Here is a 25,844-nt window from a genome sequence, read left to right on the forward strand (position 1 = left end):
GACCTGTTGGACCAATAGGTGGGGGTTAGACTGCTACCTGTTGGACCAATAGGAGGGGGTTGGACTAACGACCTGTTGGACCAATAGGAGGGGGTTAGACTGACGACCTGTTGGACCAATAGGAGGGGGTTGGACTAACGACCTGTTGGACCAATAGGAGGGGGTTAGACTGACGACCTGTTGGACCAATAGGAGGAGGTTGGACTGACGACCTGTTGGACCAATAGGTGGGGGTTAGACTGACGACCTGTTGGACCAATAGGAGGGGGTTAGACTGACGACCTGTTGGACCAATAGGAGGGGGTTGGACTGACGACCTGTTGGACCAAAAGGAGGGGGTTGGACTGACGACCTGTTGGACCAATAGGAGGGGGTTAGACTGACGACCTGTTGGACCAATAGGAGGGGGTTGGACTGACGACCTATTGGACCAATAAGAGGGGGTTGGACTGACGACCTGTTGGACCAATAGGATGGGGTTGGACTGACGACCTGTTGGACCAATAGGAGGGGGTTGGACTGACGACCTGTTGGACCAATAGGAGGGGGTTGGACTGACGACCTGTTGGACAAATAGGAGGGGGTTGGACTGACGACCTGTTGGACCAATAGGAGGGGGTTAGACTGACGACCTGTTGGACCAATAGGAGGGGGTTAGACTGACGACCTGTTGGACCAATAGGAGGGGGTTAGACTGACGACCTGTTGGACCAATAGGAGGGGGTTAGACTGACTCTTGTGAACTTGTATCCCCAGAGCCATAGCCAGGTGGGCGCTTTGTGGCGCGCATCGGGCCTCGGCTGGAGCCACTTCCTGTCGGAGGGGGAAGACGTCCAGGAGTTCATCTCACAACAGGTAACCCATAACAACTACTGGTGTTGTCATGGAAACATCCGTGAGCACCAAAATATAAAGAGCAAAAAAATGGGTAATGAATAACAAACTATCATGAAACGATAAAAGACACCTCAACCTTAGGGTGGAGGTAGGGTTAGGGTTAGGGTGGAGGTAGGAGAGTCTTAGGGTGGAGGTAGGAGAGGCTCAGGGTGGAGGTAGGAGAGGCTTAGGGTGGAGGTAGGGTTGGGGTGGAGGTAGGAGAGGCTTAGGGTGGAGTTAAAGTTAGGATTAGGGTGGAGGTAGGAGAGGCTTAGGGTGGAGGTAGGAGAGGCTTAGGGTGGAGGTAGGAGAGGCTCAGGGTGGAGGTAGGAGAGGCTCAGGGTGGAGGTAGGAGAGGCTTAGGGTGGAGTTAGGGTTAGGGTGGAGGTAGGAGAGGCTCAGGGTGGAGGTAGGAGAGGCTTAGGGTGGAGGTAGGAGAGGCTTAGGGTGGAGGTAGGGTTAGGGTGGAGGTAGGAGAGGCTTAGGGTGGAGTTAAAGTTAAGGTTAGGGTGGAGGTAGGGTTAAGGTGGAGGTAGGAGAGGCTAAGGGTGGAGGTAGGAGGGGCTTAGGGTGGAGGTAGGAGAGTCTTAGGGTGGAGGTAGGAGAGGCTTAGGGTAGAGGTAGGAGAGGCTTAGGGTGGAGGTAGGAGAGGCTTAGGGTGGAGGTAGGGTTAGGGTGGAGGTAGGAGAGGCTCAGGGTGGAGGTAGGAGAGGCTTAGGGTGGAGGTAGGAGAGGCTTAGGGTGGAGGTAGGAGAGTCTTAGGGTGGAGGTAGGAGAGTCTTAGGGTGGAGGTAGGGTTAGGGTGGAGGTAGGAGAGTCTTGGGGAGGAGGTAGGGTTAGGGTGGAGGTAGGGGAGTCTTAGGGTGGAGGTAGGGTTAGGGTAGGCTTAATGGGTACCTTTGCCCTAACAACAGAAGGTGATTAGGGATGCAGCATGGGCTGGAGGTGAGTGGGGGAGCTTCAGGCTGGAGGTGAGTGGGGGAGCTTCAGGCTGGAGGTGAGTGGGGGAGCTTCAGGCTGGAGGTGAGTGGGGGAGCTTCAGGCTGGAGGTGAGTGGGGGAGCTTCAGGCTGGAGGTGAGTGGGGGAGCTTCAGGCTGGAGGTGAGTGGGGGAGCTTCAGGCTGGAGGTGAGTGGGGGAGCTTCAGGCTGGAGGTGAGTGGGGGAGCTTCAGGCTGGAGGTGAGTGGGGGAGCTTCAGGGTGGAGGGGGAGATCCACAGAGCACTACAGGCAGGAAGAAAGAAGGATTGAGAAATACAACTGGTGAGAAAAACTACTATCAGGTGTTGAATATACGAGAACCAGGTACACATATCTACCACTGAAATTAAAGTATGATCCAACAGCTTCATAACTTACCTGTGTTTTCGACCGGAACACGCCCTTCATTTGCAGTTGTTGATGTTGTTGATGCCGTGGTCATATAAAAAAGACGGTTGATGACCAATGCAATCGAGTGACAACTGACAAGTCACCGAATCATGGGTCTATCCCATTGGCTAGCGAGCCCGAACAGCCATATTCCCATTGGCTGTAAGGGCTGTAGATGGAATCGGATCGAGTCATTCAGGGTGTGCACTGTTCAGAGACGCCTTCAGTCAGGGAAACCGTAAGTGTTCTACCCATAGAAATATTGAATTGCTATACCCCTATTCCCAGCGATTTATTGGGGGGGACATTTTGGGCATATCTGAACATTGGGGGGGACTTGTACCCCCCAATGTATTTGGCCGCTACGCCCATGCTCTGCACACTTCTGTGGTTACTGTTCCGTACTTCCAGATGTTGAGTTGAGTGTAGAGAGATGTAGTCCCAACGGACCAGGACAGCTGCGCTTTGCTTCCAATAAGCAGAAACCTTTATCCCCGAAACATTTTTAAATTCATGAACCTCCATGCCCCTGTGGAGGGATGGAGACCTTCAGGTAGACGGGGGGTGGGGATCAGAGAACCTTTAGACTTCACCGGTCCACAACCAGGACACTTTAACTCCCCGTCTCCCCGGCGCCGACAGAAGCTGCACTTCACCCAGTCGGAGGGCTTCAGCCCTGGGGCCGCCGGGCCCAAGAGCCCCCTGCCCAGCGGGGACTGGAGCCGGCAGCTGGAGCGCCTTCTGCTGGAGGACATGGCCACCGACGAGCAGGTCTTCGACTGGGTGGAGGTGCGGCACTCACTCACCCACTCACCCACTCACCCACTCACTCACTCACCCACTCACCCACTCACCCACTCACCCACTCACCCACTCACTCACTCACCCACTCACCCACTCACCCACTCACCCACTCACCCACTCACCCACTCACTCACCCACTCACTCACCCACTCACCCACTCACCCACTCACCCACTCACCCACTCACTCACCCACTCACCCACCCACTCACCCACTCACCCACTCACCCACTCACTCACTCACTCACCCACTCACCCACCCACTCACCCACTCACCCACCCACTCACCCACTCACCCACCCACTCACCCACTCACCCACCCACCCACTCACTCACTCACCCACTCACTCACCCACTCACCCACTCACCCACTCACCCACTCACTCACTCACCCACCCACTCACCCACTCACCCACTCACCCACTCACTCACCCACTCACTCACTCACTCACCCACTCACCCACTCACTCACTCACTCACCCACTCACCCACTCACTCACCCACTCACCCACTCACTCACCCACTCACCCACTCACTCACTCACTCACCCACTCACTCACTCACCCACCCACTCACTCACTCACCCACTCACTCACCCACTCACTCACCCACTCACTCACCCACTCACTCACCCACCCACTCACTCACTCACTCACCCACTCACTCACTCACTCACTCACTCACTCACCCACTCACTCACCCACTCACCCACTCACTCACTCACTCACTCACCCACTCACTCACCCACTCACTCACCCACTCACTCACTCACCCACCCACTCACTCACTCACTCACCCACTCACTCACTCACTCACCCACTCACTCACTCACTCACCCACTCACCCACTCACTCACTCACTCACTCACTCACCCACTCACTCACTCACCCACCCACTCACCCACTCACTCACTCACCCACTCACCCACTCACTCACTCACCCACTCACTCACCCACTCACTCACTCACTCACCCACTCACTCACTCACTCACTCACCCACTCACTCACCCACTCACTCACCCACTCACTCACTCACTCACTCACCCACTCACTCACCCACTCACTCACCCACTCACTCACTCACTCACTCACTCACCCACTCACCCACTCACCCACTCACTCACTCACTCACTCACTCACTCACTCACCCACTCACCCACTCACTCACTCACTCACCCACTCACTCACCCACTCACTCACTCACTCACTCACTCACCCACTCACTCACTCACTCACCCACTCACTCACTCGCCCACTCACTCGCCCACCACTCACTCGCGCACTCATTCACTCACTCACTCACTCACTCACTCACAGATACGTGCTTGCACAATGTATGAACACATGCATGGTCTAGATGTCTGGTGTGTCCACCGTATGCATGTAGAGAAATGGTCCTGGCCTCTGTCCATTCTGCTGTACGTCGTTGAATGAACCTCCTTGTTTGTTCTCACTTCCTGTTTGCAGGCGAACCTGGACGAATCCCAGATGAGCTCGTCTCCCTTTCTGAGGGCTCTGATGACCGCGGTGTGCAAGGCAGCGGTGAGGGGTAAGATGGACTGAAGAACCTAACCCTAACCCTGAAGGTCCCTCACTCTCCCTCAGGAGTGGCGCTAGCAATAGAAAACATTCTGGGCTGTAGCCCAGAAGTTAGAGTCCTTTTAAACAGGGGTTAAAAGGACTCTAAACATGTCGGACTCACATCGGGGCAGGCTTACTGAGTAGGTTAATGTTTACGTTAAGGATAGGAAAGTGCACCACATACACCAGCAGTCAAAATGAGACATTAGAAAAGCCTGTAGCCAAATAAACACTGTCATGCACCTACCCGATGTCAAGTGGACCGGGTTGAATTCACTGCGGGTCTCCGGAAACAGTGCAAACTAGAGCAGCACTAAACAGCAATATCGACGTGATGCGCTATGCATAGAGAATAAAATTTGCAACATTTTGCAACAAATGATTCTAAATCTGCCCCTAAATGTACATTTTGCGGTTTTCACTGGCTACAATGTTTCATCTCTCAGTTGTCAAATTTGTTGAACAAAATGTTAAACTTCAATAATTGTTCATAGTCAACATATATAGTCCATTTATTTAAGCTCTCAACAGCATAATCATACAGCTTCGCCACATCGACAGGAAAGCACGGCACACGCAAAGTATATCCATGGAATCAGCCGTTCAAAGCCAGTCTGCATGAATCGTATGACAACTGGATGGCAGGGGATGCGGACAAGGAATACACCGCAGGGGGGAACATGAGAGCCCCAGCTCGCCGCATACTAGTAGCCTGCGTGCTTAAAGCGTGGAACAAGCTGGATACGGAGCGGGTGAAAAACTCCTTAAAAATGTGTGTGTGTGTGTGTGTGTTTGTGTGTCACTCTGTTCAAGCCTGCACGAGAGTTCAATGTTGAACTTGTCATAGCTGTTACGTCTTTCTGACCAATCCCAGTTCAAGTCCCACCTGGGCTGTACCACTTCGGGAGGGGCCGCTCAGTTACTCCCCTCTAGACAAAATGGACTTGGTTGCGTCGTTGACAGTTTGTGAGTGTTGTGTCTGTTGAGTGAGCAAAAGGCTGCTGGCGCACAGCTCAGGCTACCGGACGGCGCTGCAAGGAACTTTTATAAACGCAATATTGTTATCCCGCAGTAATCAGCCCGGCGGCCCCGAAACGTTAGCGGCCCACCGGGAATTCTCCCGACTTTCCAGATTACCACTCCAACGTGCGGGCGTGCGCGCGTTCTTCGATAGCCCGGTTTTCACTTGCTACCATGTTGCATCTGTGGCTGCTGGTAATGCAATCGAAAAGAAGTCTACTCTACGGGGCTATTTTCATTATTGTTATGTTTTTTTATTTTTATTTGATGGCGCAGCGATCCGGGGCTATTCAAAAAGATCTGGGGCTATTCCAAAAGATCCAGGGCTATTCCAAAAGATCCGGGGCTATAGCCTGGAATGCCCCGGTCTAACGACGTGCCTGCTCTCCCTGCTTCTGTCTCCATCCTTCTCAATTCAGCTGTTAAATTCCAGTTGAAGTTCCTTTATTTGCATGGAAAATGGATTGTTTGCAATGCCATGGCAGACAAATAGTCAAACAATGGTGAAAAGATAATAAAAAAAAATATTCTCTCTCTTTCTGTGTGTGTGTGTGTGTGTGTGTGTGTGTGTGTGTGTGTGTCCCTCCAGACGAGAGCAGCTCGTGCCGTGTGGACACCGTCCTCATCCAGAGGAGACTGCCTGTGTTACTGAAGTACCTGAACTCAGACACAGAGCGACAGCTGCAAGCACTTTACGCACTTCAGGCCCTGATAGTCACCCTCGACCAGCCCCCAAGTACGTACACACACACTGCAGGGGACCCACTATCCACCCTAGATGGGGGGTCCACCTTCATGTTAAATAAGTCTACCAACAGTGTGTTGTGTGGTTAATGCTGTACAATCTCAATCAACTCAGGAAAGTAGCCATTCAGTTACCCCTCTCTCTCTCTCTCTCTCTCTGTCTCTCTCCCTCCCTGTCTCTCTCTCTCTGTCTCTCTCCCTCCCTCTCGCTCTCTCTCTCTCTCTCTCTCTCTCTCTCTCTCTCTCTTTCGTCTCTCTCCCTCCCTCCCTGTCTCTCTCTCTCTGTCTCCCTCTGTCTCTCTCTCTGTCTGTCTCTCTCTGTCTCTCTCTCTCTGTCTCTCTCCCTCCCTCTCTCTCTCTCTCTCGTCTCTCTCCCTCCCTCCCTGTCTCTCTCTATCTCTCTCTGTCTCCCTCTGTCTCTCTCTCTGTCTGTCTCCCTCCCTCTCTCTGTCTCTCTGTCTCTCTCTCCTCTCTCTCTGTCTCTGTCTCTCTCTGTGTCTCTCTCTGTGTCTCTCTCTGTGTCTCTCTCTCTCTCTCTCTCTCTCTCTCTCTCCCCCCTCCTGTCTCTCGCCCCAGACCTCCTGCGGATGTTCTTCGACTGTCTGTACGACGAGGACGTGATCTCGGAGGACGCCTTCTACCGCTGGGAGGCCAGCGGCGACGCGGCCGAGCAGGGGGGGAAGGGCGTGGCGCTCAAGTCCGTCACGGCCTTCTTCACCTGGCTGAGGGAGGCCGAGGAGGAGTCAGAGGACAACTGACGAGGAGAGCTCCTCCCTCCCTCGCCCCCCTTCTCCCCCCCACCAAGCCCAGGAAATAAACTAAAGAACCGCAGAACCTTGGAGACGACGGCGTTCTGTGGGTGTCAGCAGGCCGTTCACGGCTGAAATGTCTTCTCCTTTTTATTTGTTTTTATTTTTCAGTTGTTGCCCTCTCCCTCCCTCTCTCCCCCCCCTCCCCCCCATGCGCGGTACGGTTCCTCAACACACCGCCATCTTGGATCTTGGATCCAAACGGCAGAAGCACTAAATACCTGTATTATACATAGAAGATATTTTTGTTTTAAATTTTAAACTTTTTTTCTTTCTTTTGTTACTTTTTAAAGAAGAGACTTACAGAAAAAGGACAAATAGCCTCTGGACTCTTTAATTTATTATTTTTTTAAAAGGACTGCGAATAAGGAAGTTTATTTAACATTTGCAGACACTCACGGAAGAGGCACCGGCCGCCGTAGAAATAACAACCGTATGATTATTAATGATTATAATAACACACACACACACACACACACACACACACACACAGGGTAGAACTAAGGTCATTGTGGACCGATGCAGAGGGACCTGAGTGGACACACGCGCTGAGCGGTATGCGTGACATACGCACACACACAGGTGTGCGTTTGGCAATATGAGCTTCGACATGGTTACCGTGAGGGTATCCAGGAAGTGTTTGGCTTGCTCCATGTGATCTGTACATAACCCCGCCCCATCAATCAGAGCCCACAGAATGCCTTTGCCAAGACCAACGCCAGCTTGTCCACTCAGAGCTCTGACACCCGAGTCCCGCGGCATCCTGACCGACCAATGGAAACGCCCGGATGATCGCTACGATGAGCATAATGCAAGTTTAAGCGACATCAAAAAACCACAGAAGCAGAGGCTGGGGTTGCAGAACATGAAGTGCTTGTAAAACTTCAGACCTACAGAATAAGACGCTTGTAAATACATTAAAGAGAAAAAAGGTATTTAAAAAAACAAAAACAAAAGGCTGCTCATTTCTGGTGTTTTCTGGGAGCTTGGACTCTGGACGTGTGTGGATGCATGGGGGTTGTTGTGTTATCGGCTGGCAATAGCAGGATGCTACCTCTAGCCTCCAGGTCCCGCTGCTTCTGGGGTTATTCCGGGTCAACAGCCACAGGAAGTGTGTTCAGAGACTGGGTTAAGTCAGGCCTTGTTGGCACTAGGCATGCTCAGAGTTTGGTCAATAGTTTCCTTGTCAAACAAAAGTTGTGTGAAAGTAAACATTTGTTCCTTCCCTGAATCCAGCTCTGAGTCCGGCCTGTTCAAGGCGGAAGGCCAAGCTGGTCGTGCCGAGAGACATGCTGAGCTTCATCTATGCCTTAATGCTGAATTGAGACATTTAACGATAGGCTTTCATGTTCCCATTCAACGCTAAGCTCAGCCTTCCCTTGTGTTGGGAGCTAACAGGATCCTTCACAACAATAGTTGAATTGATATTAAAAGAAGGCAACGTCAGCACTGTTTGGTTTATATTACATGGATGAAGAGTAGGCTGTTGTTTAAGCACTTTATGGCCATCTAGTGGTAAAATCCTATAACTGCACTCTATAGTTGTAGCAAATCTTACATTAGCTTTACTAAATTGTTTCATTTTGTCAAATCAAATGAACAATTACAAACGACTTGATTTTTTTTAAATTAATTCCTACACACGCACAACGGTGACGGTATACAAATACAAATGTAGAAATAGAAAAAAGGCAAAGGAATATCCATCTTCAAATAATCCCCAGAAACACTTCTCAGCTTTTGTATCCATTTTAGTTCCATGCTTGCAATGACAATAAAGCCCGACCAATCAGGTGTCACCATGAAGTATAGCCGCGGCGCCGTGATTGGCCGGCGCTACGTGTCCGTGCTGCCAGGGGAAGAGCGCTTCAATTGTGATTTCCAAATAAAGGACTGCAGAATTAGACTGAAATATTACTTTTCTCTGCAAAACTCAAGGTAAGTTTTTGGCGTAAACATTTCTCTGTGCGGATAAATCCTCCCAAAATGGGGTTCAAGTTTCATTTTAGGGTACACTTAGTGGGCTTTATTCGCTTTGCTCGACGCCATTACTGTATGTATGAAGTAATGAACAAAATGGCGATTTCTTTTTTTTGTGCAAGATTATCGTTCTCCGTTATTTTGGGCCTGCTTGTTAAGTTTCAGTGACTTTTTAGGTCAAACATTCCTCGTTTAAACCTTTAGTATCGCATGCATAGCATTAGATGCTCGCACACTCCCATCTCCTGGAAGCTTTCGCAAGCCACCGATGTCGGCGATGATGCGATCGCCCTAATGAATGACGATATGTTGTCTTGCTGCAAAACACAACCTGGTCATGTGTTGATGTCGTTCTGTCTCTCTTTCTGCTATCCCAAATGCATTTGAACGGTGAACACATAATTCACCTCACGTCCAAATAAAGCACTGTTTGAACTGGCTGTGTTCGCTCCCATCCAGGACAAAGTGTCATGCCTATCCGCCGAGCGGCAGCAACTCCACCCCAGGACAAGGCACCCTCCCCGGCCCCGGAGGAAGGTGAGGGAGCCCACGCAGGTACTGGCAGAGGCCTCACACTGTTTCACTGCTCAACTTAAAGTATGAACCCCTTCCACCATTTTAATAGATTGACTAGTTTGACTAGAATTTACTCAGATTATAGAAACACACAATAAACATCAACTTTGTATCTTTGTAAATGTGTACCCAGAGCCATCCGGGGATTCGCCCACAGTGATGGAGGTCGAGGGGGGAGCGCCCGACTCCCCGCTCCCAGCAGAGGAAGAAGGGGAGGTGGGAGCGCCCAGCAAGACCAACGGAGAGGGAGCTGCGGAAGAGCCGGGCTCTGGGGATGTGAAGGCGGAGCTGGAAGCAGAGAATGAAGGGTTAGTTAGACCCCGACAGTGAGAGATTGTAACCTTGAGGACCAATCGCTGCGATATTTCACTTTGATATCACTTTTGTCCGTTAGATTATCCCTGCTCCCGCTGGATTAAATGCGGTTCTTCTTGTCATTGGTTTCACTTGTTAATTCGCTTTTATATAACAAGGTGTCTTCATACGACACTTGTCGTATGCATCCCGTGTCAACCGTCTGGGAGGGATTGAGGAAGGTTAGATAACTCTAACCTTCACTTACACAAAGTGTGTGTGTTTGTGTGTGAAGGCTAGCATGCTGATTCCACTAATGTGGGGTTCAATGATTGGTGTATGCAGGCTAGATTTGGTCCACTGTTAAAGATCTCTTTCTCAAGCCCCACTTGGGTCGGCCATTGGAGCAGGACGCTGAGCTGATAAACCACTCAGATGTTTTTATGAGGTCAACCTGGAAAACAGCATGAGACACATGCAAACCCTAACCCTAAAACTATATGACAAAGTTACCCACTCTGTTTTTGACGATGGTGGCTGGAATGTCCAGAGGTTTGGATGACAATATATGGATCATATCTTTGACTGTCTTTTAACCAATCGAAAGACGAAAGGCCTCTACCCAGGGTGATGTTCTGGTAAGATGCTCCTCCTCCTCTCTTCCTAATTTAGCCCAGAACATGAGCATCGTTTTTCTGTGGAAAACAGGAGTAAACGGAAGCTCTGGTCTGTCGCATTTCAGCTAGTCGGCCGACCACACTGGCGTTAAAGACGGGGATGTTTTGACATTTTCAGGCATGCTAGGCCCACGCTGGCAAACGGAGACTCGATAAAATGCCAGGACTGCGCCGAAGGACAGTGCGCCACACACTGCTTTGTCCTCCTTAAAAGGTGAGGGTACGCTAGAGATAAGAGTTAGGGTACCTTACCCTAACCCTGGTGGTGTCATCACAGTGAAATATCGCTCCCTACCGCCGAAGCCCACAGCCCCTCACTGTGTTGTCTCCTCCTCTTCCTCCCTCGGGGACGCCCAGGATGAAGGACGGAGGCAAGCTGGGCAAGGCCAAGGTGAAGAAGATGAAGAAGACCATCCCCCCTTGGGCGTCCATCTCGGCCAACAAGAAGATGGCGGCGGCGAGCGGCTTCGCCCGGGCGACGCCCAGGGTGGACGAGGTTCTGCTGGAAGCTGTGAAGGTACCACTCTATTGGTTAAGTATTGTATTCTAGAAAAATAAAATGAACATGGCCTACCTTGCTGCCTTATTACAACTCGATGCAGAATTCTCTGATAAGAACTTTGACGGTGAAAACAGACGACAACCCTCTACCAGTAGTCAAGACTCCTTTCACAGAAATATCCTCTGTAGTTAAAGGATTAAATTCCTTTTTATTGTGTAGAATAGCAGCCGCACTCGCGTAAAAAAACCAAAGTCATATAATGCCTATTGTAGTCCTAATCGACAATGACCAGTGACGGAGTACGGATTCCGCGCGGATTGGTATTTTTAAATGTTTACTCCAGGCTGGAGTGTGAGTGGAGAGTTATGAAGAACAGTCACATCTGAGGGAGGGGCCATCCCATTCAGTGGGAGTGGGAGGGGCCATCCCAGTCAGTGGGAGGGGCCATCCCAGTCAGTGGGAGGGGCCATCCCAGTCAGTGGGAGGGGCCATCCCAGTCAGTGGGAGGGGCCGCGGCAAGACGAAAAGCGCCCTCGATGTTGTTTATTAAATTCTAAGTAACGCGTTAATACAGTAACCTAACTACTTTTTTGTGTAAAATAAAGTTACGCGGCACTACTGAAAATATGGTAACGAAACATACTTCCTTTTTCAATTCAGCGCCACGTTACTTTTCCCAGGGACAGATTTGACAGCGATACTGCCTTCTCAGGCAGCATGCTATTGCGCAAGCACGCAGGCGCGCAGCAAGCGCTCCTGCGTGCTTGCGTAATAGTCTCATTCCAAACCGTACGAGACAGACGGTAGCGTGAGGCTGTCTCTGCAGATCAGACATTTCTTCCACAGGCATTTTGAAAGCCAGTCCCTACGACAAAATGATAGCAGTGGCACGAGATAACAAACGCCGTCACTGTTTACCTGTGTAAGGACATGGTTCCCTTTCAAAATGTCGATAGAAAGGGCTTTAAAGAGATGGTCAAAGCACTCGATCCCAGGTACGCGTTACCTGCCCGCACACACTTCAGCCAAATTGAGATGCCAAAGCTATACGAGAAGGTCCGCAAGCAAGCGGAGAAACAAATCCATACTATTAAACATTTGTGTTTTTCAGAGATAGAAATAACTAACTTTATTATGCAGTTTTGCTGCCTTACCAGTATTTTACCCCTTCAGAAGCATTTATATCAAAATTAGAAGATACAATTAACATAAGTACCGTGATATAATACCGTTACCATCCATGCCTCAAAACAAACCGTGATATACATTTCAGTCCATACCGTAAAGCCCTAATTTGAAGAAACTATCTTATGTTAAATTCGAGGTAAGTCAAGCTTTTTGGAGCAAAAACAACAGCTATTTGTTTGCTTGATTCAACTAACGTTAGCTACCGCTTTTGATATGATATAATTTACAATAATATTGTATTTTTAGGACCGAGTCAACCCTGAGTACTGCACAAACGTAGACCTTGCATAAAGTTCGTAAATTCTAACAACATAGAACTATTTAGATAAATAATCTGGTAAGGGTGTTGTCCTAGGCTAATAAACCAGCAAATTTCTGTATTATAAAGGGCTACATTTTGCATCCTAGTCTGTCATTTGAAATCTTTCCATTGTATCGTGTGCTACAACCTGAATATTCACGCTTAATCCCGCCCAGGGCAGCTCAGAATTTGAGTAGCCGTATATCTGGAAACACCGATCAGTCCTTGGACCGATGATTCCCCCCCCCCCCCCCCCTCCTCGACACTGTCACCTTTTTTACTCTGAGGAGTTTGCAGGTCTGATGTACACTTTATGTTGAAAATATAGATCGTCGCGATTCACATTGAAAAATTAAAAAATTCAGTTTGCATGATTTTCAGTCTGTACAAAATTTTATCATCTCAGAAACTAAAAAAAAAAACATATCGGTAAATATCGGTTATCGGCCATAACAGCAAAATTAATATCGGATATCGGTAACGGCCAAAATGTTAATACGGGTGCATCCCTACCAAGGGGATAATGGTTTACGTCGGTTCCCTGTTAAGTCTTTGGTCTTCTCCTTCTGTAGTCCAGCAGTGAGCGCACAGGGATGTCCTACATGTCCATCTTGAAATACGTCACAAAGAATTACCCAAGTCTGGAGCTGGACAAGAGGAAATACCTCATCAAGAAGGCCTTGAAGAAACACCTGGAGAAGGGCTCCATCAAACAGGTGAGGCGACACCAGAGACCCACAGCACTGGACACAAAATGGCTACATTACTTTAATTCTAGTGGTGGTGTTCACCATATGTCCATATAGAAACCAATGCACAGCCACCATTGAATGTTGTACGTCCTGGCACTCACGTACATTGCACTTATTCAAGGTACTTAATTGTGTAGCATCTACAGTAGCTGCTATCATTGCTTTACACGGGGAATGGGTTAGCCTAGCGATTGTAATACTTGCACTTGGTTCTATGAACATCTTTACTGTACCGACAGCGATATATTGTTTCACTTGTTATGACAAATGTACTTATTGTAACAAATGCACTTATTGTAAGTCGCTTTGGATATAAGCGTCTGCTAAATGCCCTAAATGTAAATGTAAATGTATGTCCCAAAGCATACCCACAGTGAGTTTTGGTTCATATTTGTAGACCAAAAAATAACTATTTGTTCTAATGGAGCAGAGCACCCTTTTTGTGGGACTGTAGTGGGCTGTGTGTCTCGGCTGATGTAGCACGCTAATAACACGCTAATAACACGCTAATAGCACGCTAGGCTGTTGTCGACATGATAATTCCCAATCATTGTTGGCGTCTGTCCTGACGTGGCTGTAAGCTTGTCGGCCGCGTCAGGATCTCGGGAGTGTCGGCTACGCTCCAGAATCCTTCCTCCACCAACACGTTGTCCTTCCTCTCTCCAGCTCAAGGGGAAGGGGTTCGCAGGCAGCTTCGCAGCACCAAAGCAGCCAGCAAACAAGGTTAGTGGCAGTAGATCAGGGGAGCATGAAGCCAATCTTTGGGCCGCTGGCCCACCTGTTGGCCCACCTGTTGGCCCACCTGTTGGCCCACCTGTTGGCCCACCTGTTGGCCCACCTGTTGGCCCACCTCTTGGCCCACCTCTTGGCCCACCTCTTAGCCCACCTCTTAGCCCACCTCTTAGCCTACCTGTTGGCCCACCTCTTAGCCCACCTCTTAGCATACCTGTTGGCCCACCTCTTAGTCCACCTCTTAGCCTACCTGTTGGCCCACCTCTTAGCCCACCTCTTAGCCCACCTCTTAGCCCACCTCTTAGCCTACCTGTTGGCCCACCTCTTAGCCCACCTCTCAGTCCACCTCTTAGCCCACCTCTCAGTCCACCTCTTAGCCCACCTCTTAGCCCACCTCTCAGTCCACCTCTTAGCCCACCTCTTAGCCCACCTCTCAGTCCACCTCTTAGCCCACCTCTTAGCCTACCTGTTGGCCCACCTCTTAGCCCACCTCTTAGCCCACCTCTCAGTCCACCTCTTAGCCCACCTCTTAGCCCACCTCTCAGTCCACCTCTTAGCCCACCTCTTAGCCCACCTCTTAGCCCACCTCTTAGCCCACCTCTTAGCCCACCTCTTTCTAAATTTAGTCGTAACCAAAGTTTTACAGCTTGATGTCAGTTTTATCTGGTGAAAACTTTCAGACTTTTTCAGAATTTTTGTGTGTGTGTGTGTCCGTTAGAAGACGCCGGCGGCTGTGAAGAGCGAGCCCCTGGGGGATGCCCTCCCCCTCATCATCACCCGGCTGTGTGAGCCCAAGGAGGCGTCCTACATCCTCATCAAGAAGTACCTGGAGCAGCACTTCCCCCAGCTGCACATCGACAACAGGTGGGGGGGGGGGCACCGTCCTGTGTAGACAGACAGACAGAGCTTTTGAAGAAGACTATTTCATAAACTGAAGTGTCTTATTAAGAACACCCAGGTTTTGTGTGTGTGTGTGTGTGTGTCCGTAGGCCCGACCTGCTGAAGTCAGCATTAGTCCGGGCCGTTGATAAGGGTCACCTGGAGCGGATCACTGGGAAGGGAGCCAGCGGAACCTTCCAGGTAGGCATCCCGCTCCATGGGTCCGCATGTTGAGCCATCCTTCAGGTCATTTGATGGATTCAAAGCGGTTCCTTTCATGTAAACACTGAGGAGCTGTGAGACGACACCGTCCATCTGATCTGTAAGCAGACCCTGGTCCTCGGAGGATCCCAGGTGTAAGACCCGTGTCCGTCTGTCCGTCCCGTAGCTGAAGCGAACGGGGGACAAGGTGCTGCTGGCCGGCGGAGCTCTGGAAGACGCCATCAGCGCCGCCATCATCGCCATGAACGAACCCAAGACCTGCAGCACCACAACGCTACGCAAATACCTCTGCCACGCCAACGAGGACAGCACCGAGACACGCATAGGTGGGCCCTCTGTCCCTAACCCAACCAGACAGCTAACCCTAACCCTCAAGCTGCTTCCACACCGCCGCGCGGCAGAGGGGAGGCGCTTACCGCAGCTGTTGACCAGGAAGCGGTTTCCGCCCACGTGAACGAGCACAGATTTTGCCCTACGGCTCTGCTTCTGAAAACGCCACGCGTAGGTCTGTCACCACAACAATTTTTTCTGGCCGATTAATTGCCCCAGAAATTATTGCGATAAGCGATAATATTGCCATTTTTCAACCAATATAATGATAATGGCATAATAATGGAAGTACACCCTTTCAAAAATCAATAAACTTTTATAAGAACACTGGAACTGGACGTCTGGAAGACATTTAAAATATCCAGAATAAATTAATAAAACAACCAAAAACAATAAATAAAATGGACTCAGTCTATTTTAACAAAAAAATGCTTGAGGGGGTTTACTCGTTGTGCCCTGTAATTATGAGCCCGAGCCCGATTTCAACCCGACATTTGTTACTTAGGCCTACTTTGCTAAATATATATAATGTATAGAACGCCGCGCCAGTCATTATCGGGAAAATAAGCCCCGACAGGGCGAACAGCACACCGACGTGCAGCGGAGTTGTCTTGCTTCGCCCTGAAGGGGCTTATTTTCAGTGATGACCAGCGACGTTATTAACATTATCCCGCTTATTACACGGCTACGTGCCAAAACGAAAAAATAATTTCACATGGTGTGTTTTTTTACAATTTATTCGTTAGCAGCATTCGTAGTGTTGATCAGCAGAGAAATAGTCCGGCAAAGACGGTGACGTTGCTTAGCAACCGAAGACGCTGGGGTTGACAAGTTACCGGACTACTATCTAGGCAAGTGAACGGAGTGTTCCACGGCATTGAGAAGACCTGTGTTATAAAGGCCTTTTAATATTTCTGTTTATGCCATAGATTTCTTCTCAGATTAGGCCAATAAAGCAGTGATTTAAAAAAAAAGAGTGCGAATGGAAATTATTGCGGCCGCCAAAAAATTATATCTCATTTTAATTTATCGCACAATTAATTGATTTATTGCTTATCGGGACAGGCCTAGCCACGCGGAACCCTCCGGCAGTGAGGCTGCTATACATTTAGGGCATTTAGCCGACGCTTTTATCCAAAGCGACCTACATCGGTTAATACACACATTGACACGCCGACGGCAGAGTCAACCATGCAAGGAGACAGCCAGCTCGTCAGGAGCAGTTAAGTGTCTCCCTCAGGGACACAGCAACCTTTCGGTTACAAGACAACTGCTCTACCTCCTGAGCTAAGGCGACCCATCAGGGTCGTTATCAGGACGGCTGCCTCGCGGTGGTGTGCAGCAGCTGCCCTAACCCTAGGGCTAACCCTAACCCTAGGGCTAACCCTAACCCTAGGGCTAACCCTAACCCTAGGGCTAACCCTAACCCTAGGGCTTACCCTAACCCTAGGGCTAACCCTAACCCTAGGGCTTACCCTAACCCTAGGGCTTACCCTAACCCTAGGGCTTACCCTTACCTTTAGGGCTAGTCCTAACCCTAGGGCTTACCCTTACCTTTAGGGCTAGTCCTAACCTTAGGGCTAGTCCTAACCTTAGGGCTAGTCCTAACCCTAGGGCTAACCCTAACCCTAGGGCTTACCCTAACCCTAGGGCTAACCCTAACCCTAGGGCTAACCCTAACCCTAGGGCTAACCCTAACCCTAGGGCTAACCCTAACCCTAGGGCTTACCCTAACCCTAGGGCTAACCCTAACCCTAGGGCTAACCCTAACCCTAGGGCTTACCCTAACCCTAGGGCTTACCCTTACCTTTAGGGCTAGTCCTAACCCTAGGGCTTACCCTAACCCTAGGGCTTACCCTTACCTTTAGGGCTAGTCCTAACCTTAGGGCTAGTCCTAACCTTAGGGCTAGTCCTAACCCTAGGGCTTACCCTAACCCTAGGGCTAACCCTAACCCTAGGGCTAACCCTAACCCTTCGGGCTAACCCTTACCCTTCGGGCTAACCCTTACCCTTCGAGCTAACCCTTACCCTTAGGGCTAACCCTAAGGGTAAGGGTTAGCCCTAAGGGTTAGTGTTAAAAATATATGATGGAACAATTTCAATTTGTGTGTGTGTGTGTGTGTGTGTGTGTGTGTGTGTGTGTGTGTAGTCGCTCTGCTGAGGAAGACGCTCACCAAGTGTAAGATGCTGGGCTGGATGGACCAGATCACCGGGACCGGACTCAACGGGACCTACCGGCTGGCCTTCCCCTACTACCCCAGGTACATAGAACCACCTCCCCTACTACCCCAGGTCCATAGAACCACCTCCCCTACTACCCCAGGTCCATAGAACCCCCTATGTACCTGGGGTAGTAGGGGAGGTGGTTCTATGTACTGGTCCCAGACCACCCCCTGCTGGCCGGGCTCACTGATGAGGTTTGTGTTGTTGTAGTCCTGCGGTGCTGTTCCCGGACCGCGTCATCGCACCACCGAAGAAGAAGAAAACCCCTCAGCGGACCTCAGACACTTCAGAGGAGGAGGAGTCGGAGGAGGAGTCGGAGGAGGAGGAGGAGTCTGATGACGAGCCCCCTCCCCCCCCGAAGAGGTCAGTTAGAGTCCTAAACGACGTTGAAACGTGACTCTTAGTCGTACATTAACGGCCTTGTCTTCCTTCAGTCGGTGACGTTGGTCTTCAGTTCTTATCGGCCAATAGAATGACGTTGTTTCCTCCTCAGGAAAGCGGGCAAGAGGCCCGCCCCCAAGACCCGCAGGCCGCCGCCCAGCAAGAAGCCACGCAGCGCCAGCCAATCAAAAGCCAGGGGCCGGAGAGCCCCCCCTATCAAGAAGCAGGCGACGCCCGCCAAGAAGGCTCCGCCTCCCGCCAAGAAGCCTGCGGTCACCTCCAAGAAGGCGGCGCCGGCCAAAGCTACGCCGCCGCCTAAGGCCACGCCCCCGGCCAAAGCCACGCCCCTGAAGCGAGCGGTCCCCGCCAAGAGGCCGAAGACTCCGGCGGTGAAGAAGCTCAATGCCCGCGGCTCCAGGGCCACGCCCCAGAAGGCCACGCCCCAGAAGGCCACGCCCCAGAAGGCCACGCCCCAGAAGGCCACGCCCCAGAAGGCCACGCCCCAGAAGGCCTCCGCAAAGAAGGCGCCGACCAGGAAGGCGGCGAAGGCCCTGCCCCCCGGACGCCAGTCCCTGAGGTCGAAGAAATGAACATGGCCGCTGTGGAGGGAGGGGCCGCCCCCTCCTAGTCCAATCAAGTCTTTTTTCTCCCTTTTTTGGGGGCAGGGGTGGGCTTGTCTTTTTATTTTTTTGTGGGGGGGGGGGGGGTAGAGTGAGTGATTTTTTCCTATTGGTTAAAGTGTGGTTCATGTACATTGAGAGTAACTGATTTTAACGGACCCTTTTTTAATTTTCACGGCGTGTAGACAGCGTTGTTTGCTCGTGTTGCGGTTTAAAGGATGTTTTGTTGAGCGTCGAGGATTGACACCCGGTGTGGCTGTTTTCCAGGTACTGGCTCGTTAGTTCCGTTTATCGTGCACACCTCTTGGCAGAATACATCCTCACATATGAAAACAGAAAGACCATGGGACTTTAAATTTAGAGTTATGAGTTAAATTAATTTGAACATGTATAATTTATATAAACCATTTTAAGATGCTCTCATTGAAATGTTTTTCCCCCATTTCTTTCCTCGAGTGCACGGCAGTATTTTCGATTTATGTTTTAGTTTCAAATGGAAATCTATTAGGAATAATTGAACTGGAATGACCGCAGTTAAGGGCGGCGCCAGCACGCGCTGCTCAGTATTAATTTCTAAGACTAGAAACCGTCAATTGTGCAAAAAAGAATTACGTCCAACAGGTTTTGTTGCTTAAATAAGCTCTAGATCCGTTGCCACAAGCTGTATGAATTGTGTCGTGAATAACAGGATAATAGCCCATACATACCCTGCATGCATATACTTTATTGTTAAGGTTTTTTTCCAGGTCATTAATAAAAATGACTATATTTGTAATCGACTGCTTGTTGTTTGTTTGTAGTGTCAATTAATTCTAAACTCGAGGACATAACCAAATACGCGGAGTGGGTAAGTGTATTACGGTACGGGTGTTCTGTATTCTAGCTTTTGACATCGTTGACCAAGCAGGAAACCCCTTTGATGTGAGTCGAGGATAAGCCAAACGTGACGGGTTATATTTTGCAATAGTCAGGGATGTTTTCTAAGCCGCTTATCCCGCCCCCCCCCCCCCCCATTTATTTATTTTCCTTCATGGGATTTCTCTGCATGTAGACAGGACACGGAGAGAGTGGGTGGGTCGATGAATAGGGACAATGACACAAAAAGTATAGCGCCACCGGTGGGAATGAATCGAACCCGGCTCGCTTCAACGCATGTGGCCTACAGGTCAGTCAGCGCACCGCTCCACACGTTTAAAGAACCGAGTGAAGCGACGCACGCTGAAACCCCGCTTCCCCTGTCGAACGAAGCCACGCCCCCTCCTCGTACCTGAGACGCGGCAGGTACGCGCCGGCGTGTGGGCGTGGCTTTCAACGTGAAAAAAATTGAGAAATAGTTCAGGAATCAGTGCCTCCCTTCAGGGTAGGGATCGAAATGTATCGGCAGTACTGTTCAGCTTCTCCGTTTTAAAGTGAGTGTTATTTGTTCTAATGTAGACGGTGTGTTGTGTAGTGTTAAATATTTGTCCAAAGAATAGTTCAAACGCATTTCCTTATGTATTTTTTACCGAATAGAAGTAGTGCTTGTTTCAACCCGTCTTTTGAATTGTGGCTCAAAGTTTTCATATTTATTGCTTAGGCTTTCATAAAATAATCAAATAAATGCATCGATCTAATCCCAAACGCATCGATTGGTTTTGAAAATGCAGCATTGTGGATATGTAAACATCTGCAATCAAGTGTGTGGAACCGTTGAACTGTTAACAAAAATGCAATAAATGGTCCCAATAGGACAGCTTGGGCTTATTGTTGTTATATTGACGTAAAGCCTTTGATTTACAAAGTCGATGTTAATCTGCTTTCCCAAGGAGGTTAATAAAAAAACGATGGGTGAGGCACCAACGAGGGAAGACGGTTCAGTGACACGTTCAGCTGAGGTAGATCACATTCCTTAATGCAGTATTTCAACCGCCTCAATGATATTCTGCTTAAGATCCCCTCTGGTTTTCCTCAAGTATGTGGGCTCATTCCCAGTGGAGGACCGCTGTTTGGATGAGCAGATTGAACACCTGAACCGACAGTTGAAAGCCCTCAAAGTAAGAGTGTAAACAAATTGTTCAAGTGCTCATAGCTTCAGGAGACATGAGGACTAATGCTTTCCCTCTCCACAACCAGACATGCAAAACAAGGAGGGTGGTCTCCCTCAAATTCTCAGTCAAAGGCGTCAAGATGTACGACGAAGACGAGACGGTAAGAATGTTCCCGGCGGCGCTCGCTCTGTTCCCCTGTCTCTGTGGTTTGATGACCGGGATGTTGTCCTCCCTGTCTGTAGAAGGTTCTGATGGCTCATGCCCTACGCAGAGTGTCCTTCTCCACCGCACGCCCCTCAGACTCTCAGTTTGCCTTCGTCTCCCACAACCCGGGAAGTGCCAACGCTCAACTCTACTGCCACCTGTTCAAGGCCCGCCACGCCAGAGCTGTGAGAACCCGTCGCCATCCTTCATCTCTGTCTCTCTATGTGTTCATCATGTAGACTGCTGGTGTGACTGTATCTAAGCATGGCTGCTGTTTTAGACGATAAGGACTTTAAAGTATACTCAGCATTCTTTTCATTAATGTTTGATTATTATTCAGAATGAGGCAATAGAGACACACAAAACAAACAACACAAACAACTCAAACAACACAAATGTACACAGTTGTTGCTCTGACCAAAAGTGGTCTTGTCTGCGGTCTCTCCCCTCCTCTCCTCTCCCTTCCCCTCCTCTCCCCTCCTCTCCTCCCCTCCTCTCCTCTCCCTTCCCCTCCTCTCCTCTCCTCCTCTCCTCTCCTCTCCTCTCCCATCCTCTCCTCTCCCCTCCTCTCCCCTCTCCTCCCCTGCTCTCCTCCCCTCCCCTCCTCTCCTCTCCTCTCCCCTCCCCTCCCCTCCTCCTCTCCTCTCCTCTCTCCTCCCCTCTCCTCCCCTCCCCTGCTCTCCTCTCCCCTCCCCTCCTCTCCTCTCCTCTCCTCTCCTCTCCCAGGCCCAGGTGTTGAACCTGCTGCTCTGCCGCTGTTTCCAGCTCTTGTACCTGGAGAAACATCCGGAGGAGGCCTCTGAGGACTCACTCGGGCCCCTGCCCCGTCGGAACCCCTCCCTGCTGAACCACGGCTTTCCGCTGAGTGTCAGCGCCCTCGTCTCCTTCAGAAGGGCCCCCTTCAGGGGCCTGTTTCCAGGGGCCAGGGTCAGTGCTGGCTCTTCTCAGTCCAAGAACCACCAGGGGCTGGAAACAGTCGGTGTCCTAACCCTAACCCTAACCTTGATGGTAGATCTTGGTGGAAACTTAAACCTGTGCTTTGTACATGTTTTCACAACCGCGTCACACTTCGATAAAGAGAAAGAAGGTACCTGGGTGTATTGGGCTGTGCATGGATTGTGTTCATATCCTTTAGACAGTATTTTAAATGATTTGATACCAGTGTGATGACTGAAACGGCTAATGATAGGTTTGATCAAACTTCAGTTAGACTAGGGTTAGGGTTGGAGGCAAATGGAAGCCAAAGTGAATGTTGAATTAATTCTCATCTTTTCTAGTCGCGGTCAAAGACCCGTGAGAAGAAGCCGGGCAGCCCTGAAGAGGTCTCCACCGCCTCCCCGTCGCTGGTGCGCAAGAAGGCGATCCGCAGCAAAGGGCTGCGCTCCGGCGCTTACCGCTCCTTCACCTTCACGCCGCTCAAACAGCGGCACACGCACCAGCACCTCGCCTCAAAGCAAGGTGGGCCCACGCTGCAAAGCCTGCTCTCCAGAGTCAAACAGTTGATGAGGTAAGGTAGAGACGGGGACAAATCAGTGTGTGGTGCTGGGATGTCACTGAATTTGCCGTCTGTCGTAGTGGGACCTTCACAGTGGTGGGATCCTCAAGGTAGGACTCTTTAGTGTGTGGGGTGGAAGGGTTTAGTCCACAGAGTTCTTTGAGGTAGGCTGAGTATCTCTGGGACCGGTGGGATCCTCAAGGTAGGACTCTTTAGTGTGTGGGGTGGAAGGGTTTAGTCAAGAGTTCTTTAAGGTAGGCTGAGTATCTCTGGGAGTGGTGGGTTCCACTATGTGGGATTCTTCAGTGTTGGGTTTTGTCCCTCTGCCACTGGTATGAAGAGCACATCTTAAGGGGCTCCTTATGTTGTTAAATATTCAGTCATGGCTTTGAACATTGCTGTGGTTCTGGGGGATCCCTCTTGAGAAGGAGACGTTTAGATCCCAATCCAGGACAGCTTTGGAATTGGATTTATGGCATTTCTCCTCATTAATGTGAACACCAGGAGAGAAGAAGGACCGCTCTCCAGCGAAGAACGCTTCCACCACCAGCTTGGCCCAAACAGAAGAAGCCTTGGCTCTAGCAGTCTGGTGCTGGGCCGGAATCACTCCGTGAGTTGGTTCTTATCCATCTGCTATCTGGCAGTTCATACGCTCAAGGGATACTCCGGCTATGAAGTATGAAGCTGTTCCATATTCAGCTTTACAAATGTAGTTACTAGTTAGCTGTTGCTGGTAGTGAGTGAAGTCAGTCGCTCAACTATCATCTCAGAAATATCGGATAGTGCAACTGTTGATTCTGATTTGCTACACAAACAGGAATGTTTCTTACAATAGACACTATATTGTAATATATCATGTGACTTAGGTTTGAACCAATCAGTTCTTGCTGCTGTTCCTTCATTCTAGCATTTGGTTCCACTTTAAAAAAAAAAGGTTCTGCTAACCAAATGCACAAACACGGTTTGTGTACTTATCAAATAAGAGGAAACTGTACTGTACAAAGCTTATCTAAGAAACACACATTTAAAGGCACACATAAAAGGAGTTACACTGTTGACGTCCCTTACTTCATGTGAACGGCCTCCTGTTGTGCGGCGGCCTGATGGCCTGTGTTGTGCGGCGGCCTGATGGCCTGTGTTGTGCGGCGGCCTGATGGCCTGTGTTGTGCGGCGGCCTGATGGCCTGTGTTGTGCGGCGGCCTGATGGCCTGTGTTGTGCGGCGGCCTGATGGCCTGTGTTGTGCGGCGGCCTGATGCCTGTGTTGTGCGGCGGCCTGATGGCCTGTGTTGTGCGGCGGCCTGATGGCCTGTGTTGTGCGGCGGCCTGATGGCCTGTGTTGTGCGTGGTCTGATGGCCTGTGTTGTGCGTGGTCTGATGGCCTGTGTTGTGCGTGGTCTGATGGCCTGTGTTGTGCGTGGCCTGATGGCCTGTGTTGTGCGTGGTCTGATGGCCTGTGTTGTGCGTGGTCTGATGGCCTGTGTTGTGCGTGGTCTGATGGCCTGTGTTGTGCGTGGTCTGATGGCCTGTGTTGTGCGTGGTCTGATGGCCTGTGTTGTGCGGCGGCCTGATGGCCTCTGTGTTGTTCAGTGACTCCAGCTCGGCCTTGCTAGAGGAGGATGTGCTGGGATCCTACCTCCTCTGTCCCCACCCCAAGAAGCCCCAGAGTGGCTCCCTCCTCATCCGCCTCCCCTCCGGCCTGGGCACCTACCTCATAGAAAACACCCGGAACGACATGTTCCACCTGGAGGTAACCCCCGCCCCAGGGGCTCACTTCATTGTTCAGAGGTGGGGTGGTTGTTTTCATCCAGAGGGCATTAAGGAGCAGGTAAGGCAGCCATAAGGGCATCCTGTTCACAGTGACTACAGGGCAGACTGCTGACATTGTGGAAGGAACCCAGTACTTTTGGGCTGGGAGTACCACACCCATTGCCACTGCATTGCCCTATCATTCCCTTGATAGTATTTACATGGTTGCATCCTGAGACCACCCACTCAACAGTTAAGTTGAGTTGGGGTTCAAATGGGATTATCCATTTATGTGATTTGATTCAAGATTTTGCTGGAAACCTCCAAAAAAATAATTGTATTGATGTAGGTCTTCTCCTCCAACATTTCTATCTGCATGTTAACTACTTAATTCATAATTAATAACTTTTTATCGTTTATTTAATAACATTCTTAATAATTTCTCCTCCCACTGTGTTCTTTGTCTCTTTGCCTTGTTGGTGCTAGAAATGCAAGCGTGAGTTTGCCTCCTTGGCGGGGCTGATCGAGCACTACACCCTGACCTGGGAGGAGCTGGCCTGCCCGCTGAGCTGTGCCCGGGTCAACCACTGCTACGAGTGGGAAGAGGAGCCCGCCGGCAGACCCCTAGGCAGCGCCAGCTCGGCGCTACGCAAGAGCTTCAAGGGGGACCCCAGCAGGAAGCCACGCCCAGAGAATTAGGCTCTGAAACCACTGGGGAGAAGAACGAACCCTAACCCTGCATTACAAGGATTTTTGAAAATGCAACCTTGGGTGTTAAAATACAGTTTAATGTTTGAAAGCTTTGAACCATGGATTATAAGATCCTTGAAAAAACGATGAAGTTTTAGATTCATTTTGAGACTTTAAATCCTTCGAAAAAAACTCAGACTAGGAATTATATAATTTTGACTTGTAAAGGATTTTCCAAATCTTTTAAACCATTTCGAAAACTGGCGTAATCATGTTGCAATTCCATGATAAGAACCACACTTATGTAGGCCTATATATTTTATTTTTATGGAACTTATTTCTTCACTTTTTTTTCATCACATTTGGGATTTCGTGGAGTCATTACCAAACTGCACTTTCCTGGCTCTTCTTGCTACTATATTGGCACTTGTATGTAGCCTTATAGTGTCAAGTGATTTTGTAGACATTTCATGTTTTAAAGTTCTTCTATCTTATATATATATTTTTGTAAAATGTTATAGGTTTGATCAGTCTTAACAGTTAAAATAGTTCTCATAATGTGACGTTATGAATATGTGTACTAATTTGCCGTGACAATGCCCCCTTACTTTTTTATGTCCTGCTTTCTCTGATCTTGAATATATTTGAAATATATGATGGATTTTTGGAGGAGACCGGTCTTGTTTTTGTATGATTATTTTATATATAGGTTACATATTTATTGCAAGTAGCCCCCTGTAGGCATATATCGTATCAGAAGGCCTAATTAGTGGGCTACACTACAAACCACTGATGGTCTATATATACACGTACATGTTATTC

General features: G+C 49.7%; 3 protein-coding genes across 10 annotated transcripts in view; all 3 read left to right on the plus strand.

Moving 5' to 3' along the window:
* The window catches only part of eif4g3a (eukaryotic translation initiation factor 4 gamma, 3a), a 73,087-nt gene extending 64,982 nt beyond the window's left edge, over positions 1-8,105 (plus strand). For all 6 annotated transcript variants that reach the window (XM_079747990.1, XM_079747992.1, XM_079747993.1 and 3 more), the window contains 5 exons: positions 757-855; positions 2,889-3,035; positions 4,516-4,597; positions 6,239-6,385; positions 6,970-8,105. In XM_079747990.1, coding sequence (XP_079604116.1) covers positions 757-855; positions 2,889-3,035; positions 4,516-4,597; positions 6,239-6,385; positions 6,970-7,151 — 657 coding nt within the window. In that variant the 3' untranslated portion in view covers positions 7,152-8,105. The remainder of the gene's footprint in view (positions 1-756; positions 856-2,888; positions 3,036-4,515; positions 4,598-6,238; positions 6,386-6,969) is intronic.
* A 934-nt stretch (positions 8,106-9,039) lies between these two features.
* On the plus strand, positions 9,040-18,901 carry hp1bp3 (heterochromatin protein 1, binding protein 3). 3 transcript variants are annotated; one of them, XM_079747357.1, is made up of 13 exons: positions 9,040-9,140; positions 9,642-9,737; positions 9,892-10,066; positions 10,848-10,943; positions 11,087-11,246; positions 13,293-13,436; positions 14,139-14,195; positions 14,923-15,068; positions 15,194-15,284; positions 15,472-15,631; positions 17,785-17,896; positions 18,069-18,221; positions 18,352-18,901. In XM_079747357.1, exons 2-13 carry the CDS (start codon positions 9,653-9,655, stop codon positions 18,827-18,829), a joined length of 1,857 nt encoding a protein of 618 aa, XP_079603483.1. In that variant the 5' UTR covers positions 9,040-9,140; positions 9,642-9,652; the 3' UTR covers positions 18,830-18,901. The 3 variants fall into 3 exon arrangements, with proteins under 3 accessions (XP_079603483.1, XP_079603484.1, XP_079603485.1); XM_079747358.1 differs by having other exon boundaries at positions 9,642-9,719; XM_079747359.1 differs by lacking the exon at positions 10,848-10,943.
* A 1,283-nt stretch (positions 18,902-20,184) lies between these two features.
* On the plus strand, positions 20,185-25,696 carry sh2d5 (SH2 domain containing 5). The gene is made up of 10 exons (XM_079748628.1): positions 20,185-20,268; positions 20,665-20,733; positions 20,812-20,892; positions 20,972-21,046; positions 21,129-21,275; positions 21,817-22,017; positions 22,368-22,548; positions 23,090-23,195; positions 24,174-24,333; positions 24,819-25,696. Exons 2-10 carry the CDS (start codon positions 20,683-20,685, stop codon positions 25,029-25,031), a joined length of 1,215 nt encoding a protein of 404 aa, XP_079604754.1. The 5' UTR covers positions 20,185-20,268; positions 20,665-20,682; the 3' UTR covers positions 25,032-25,696.
* Positions 25,697-25,844: the final 148 nt, after the last annotated feature.

Source organism: Pollachius pollachius (genome assembly GCF_949987615.1).
Source record: "Pollachius pollachius genome assembly, chromosome: 12".
Taxonomy (NCBI): Eukaryota; Metazoa; Chordata; class Actinopteri; order Gadiformes; family Gadidae; genus Pollachius; species Pollachius pollachius.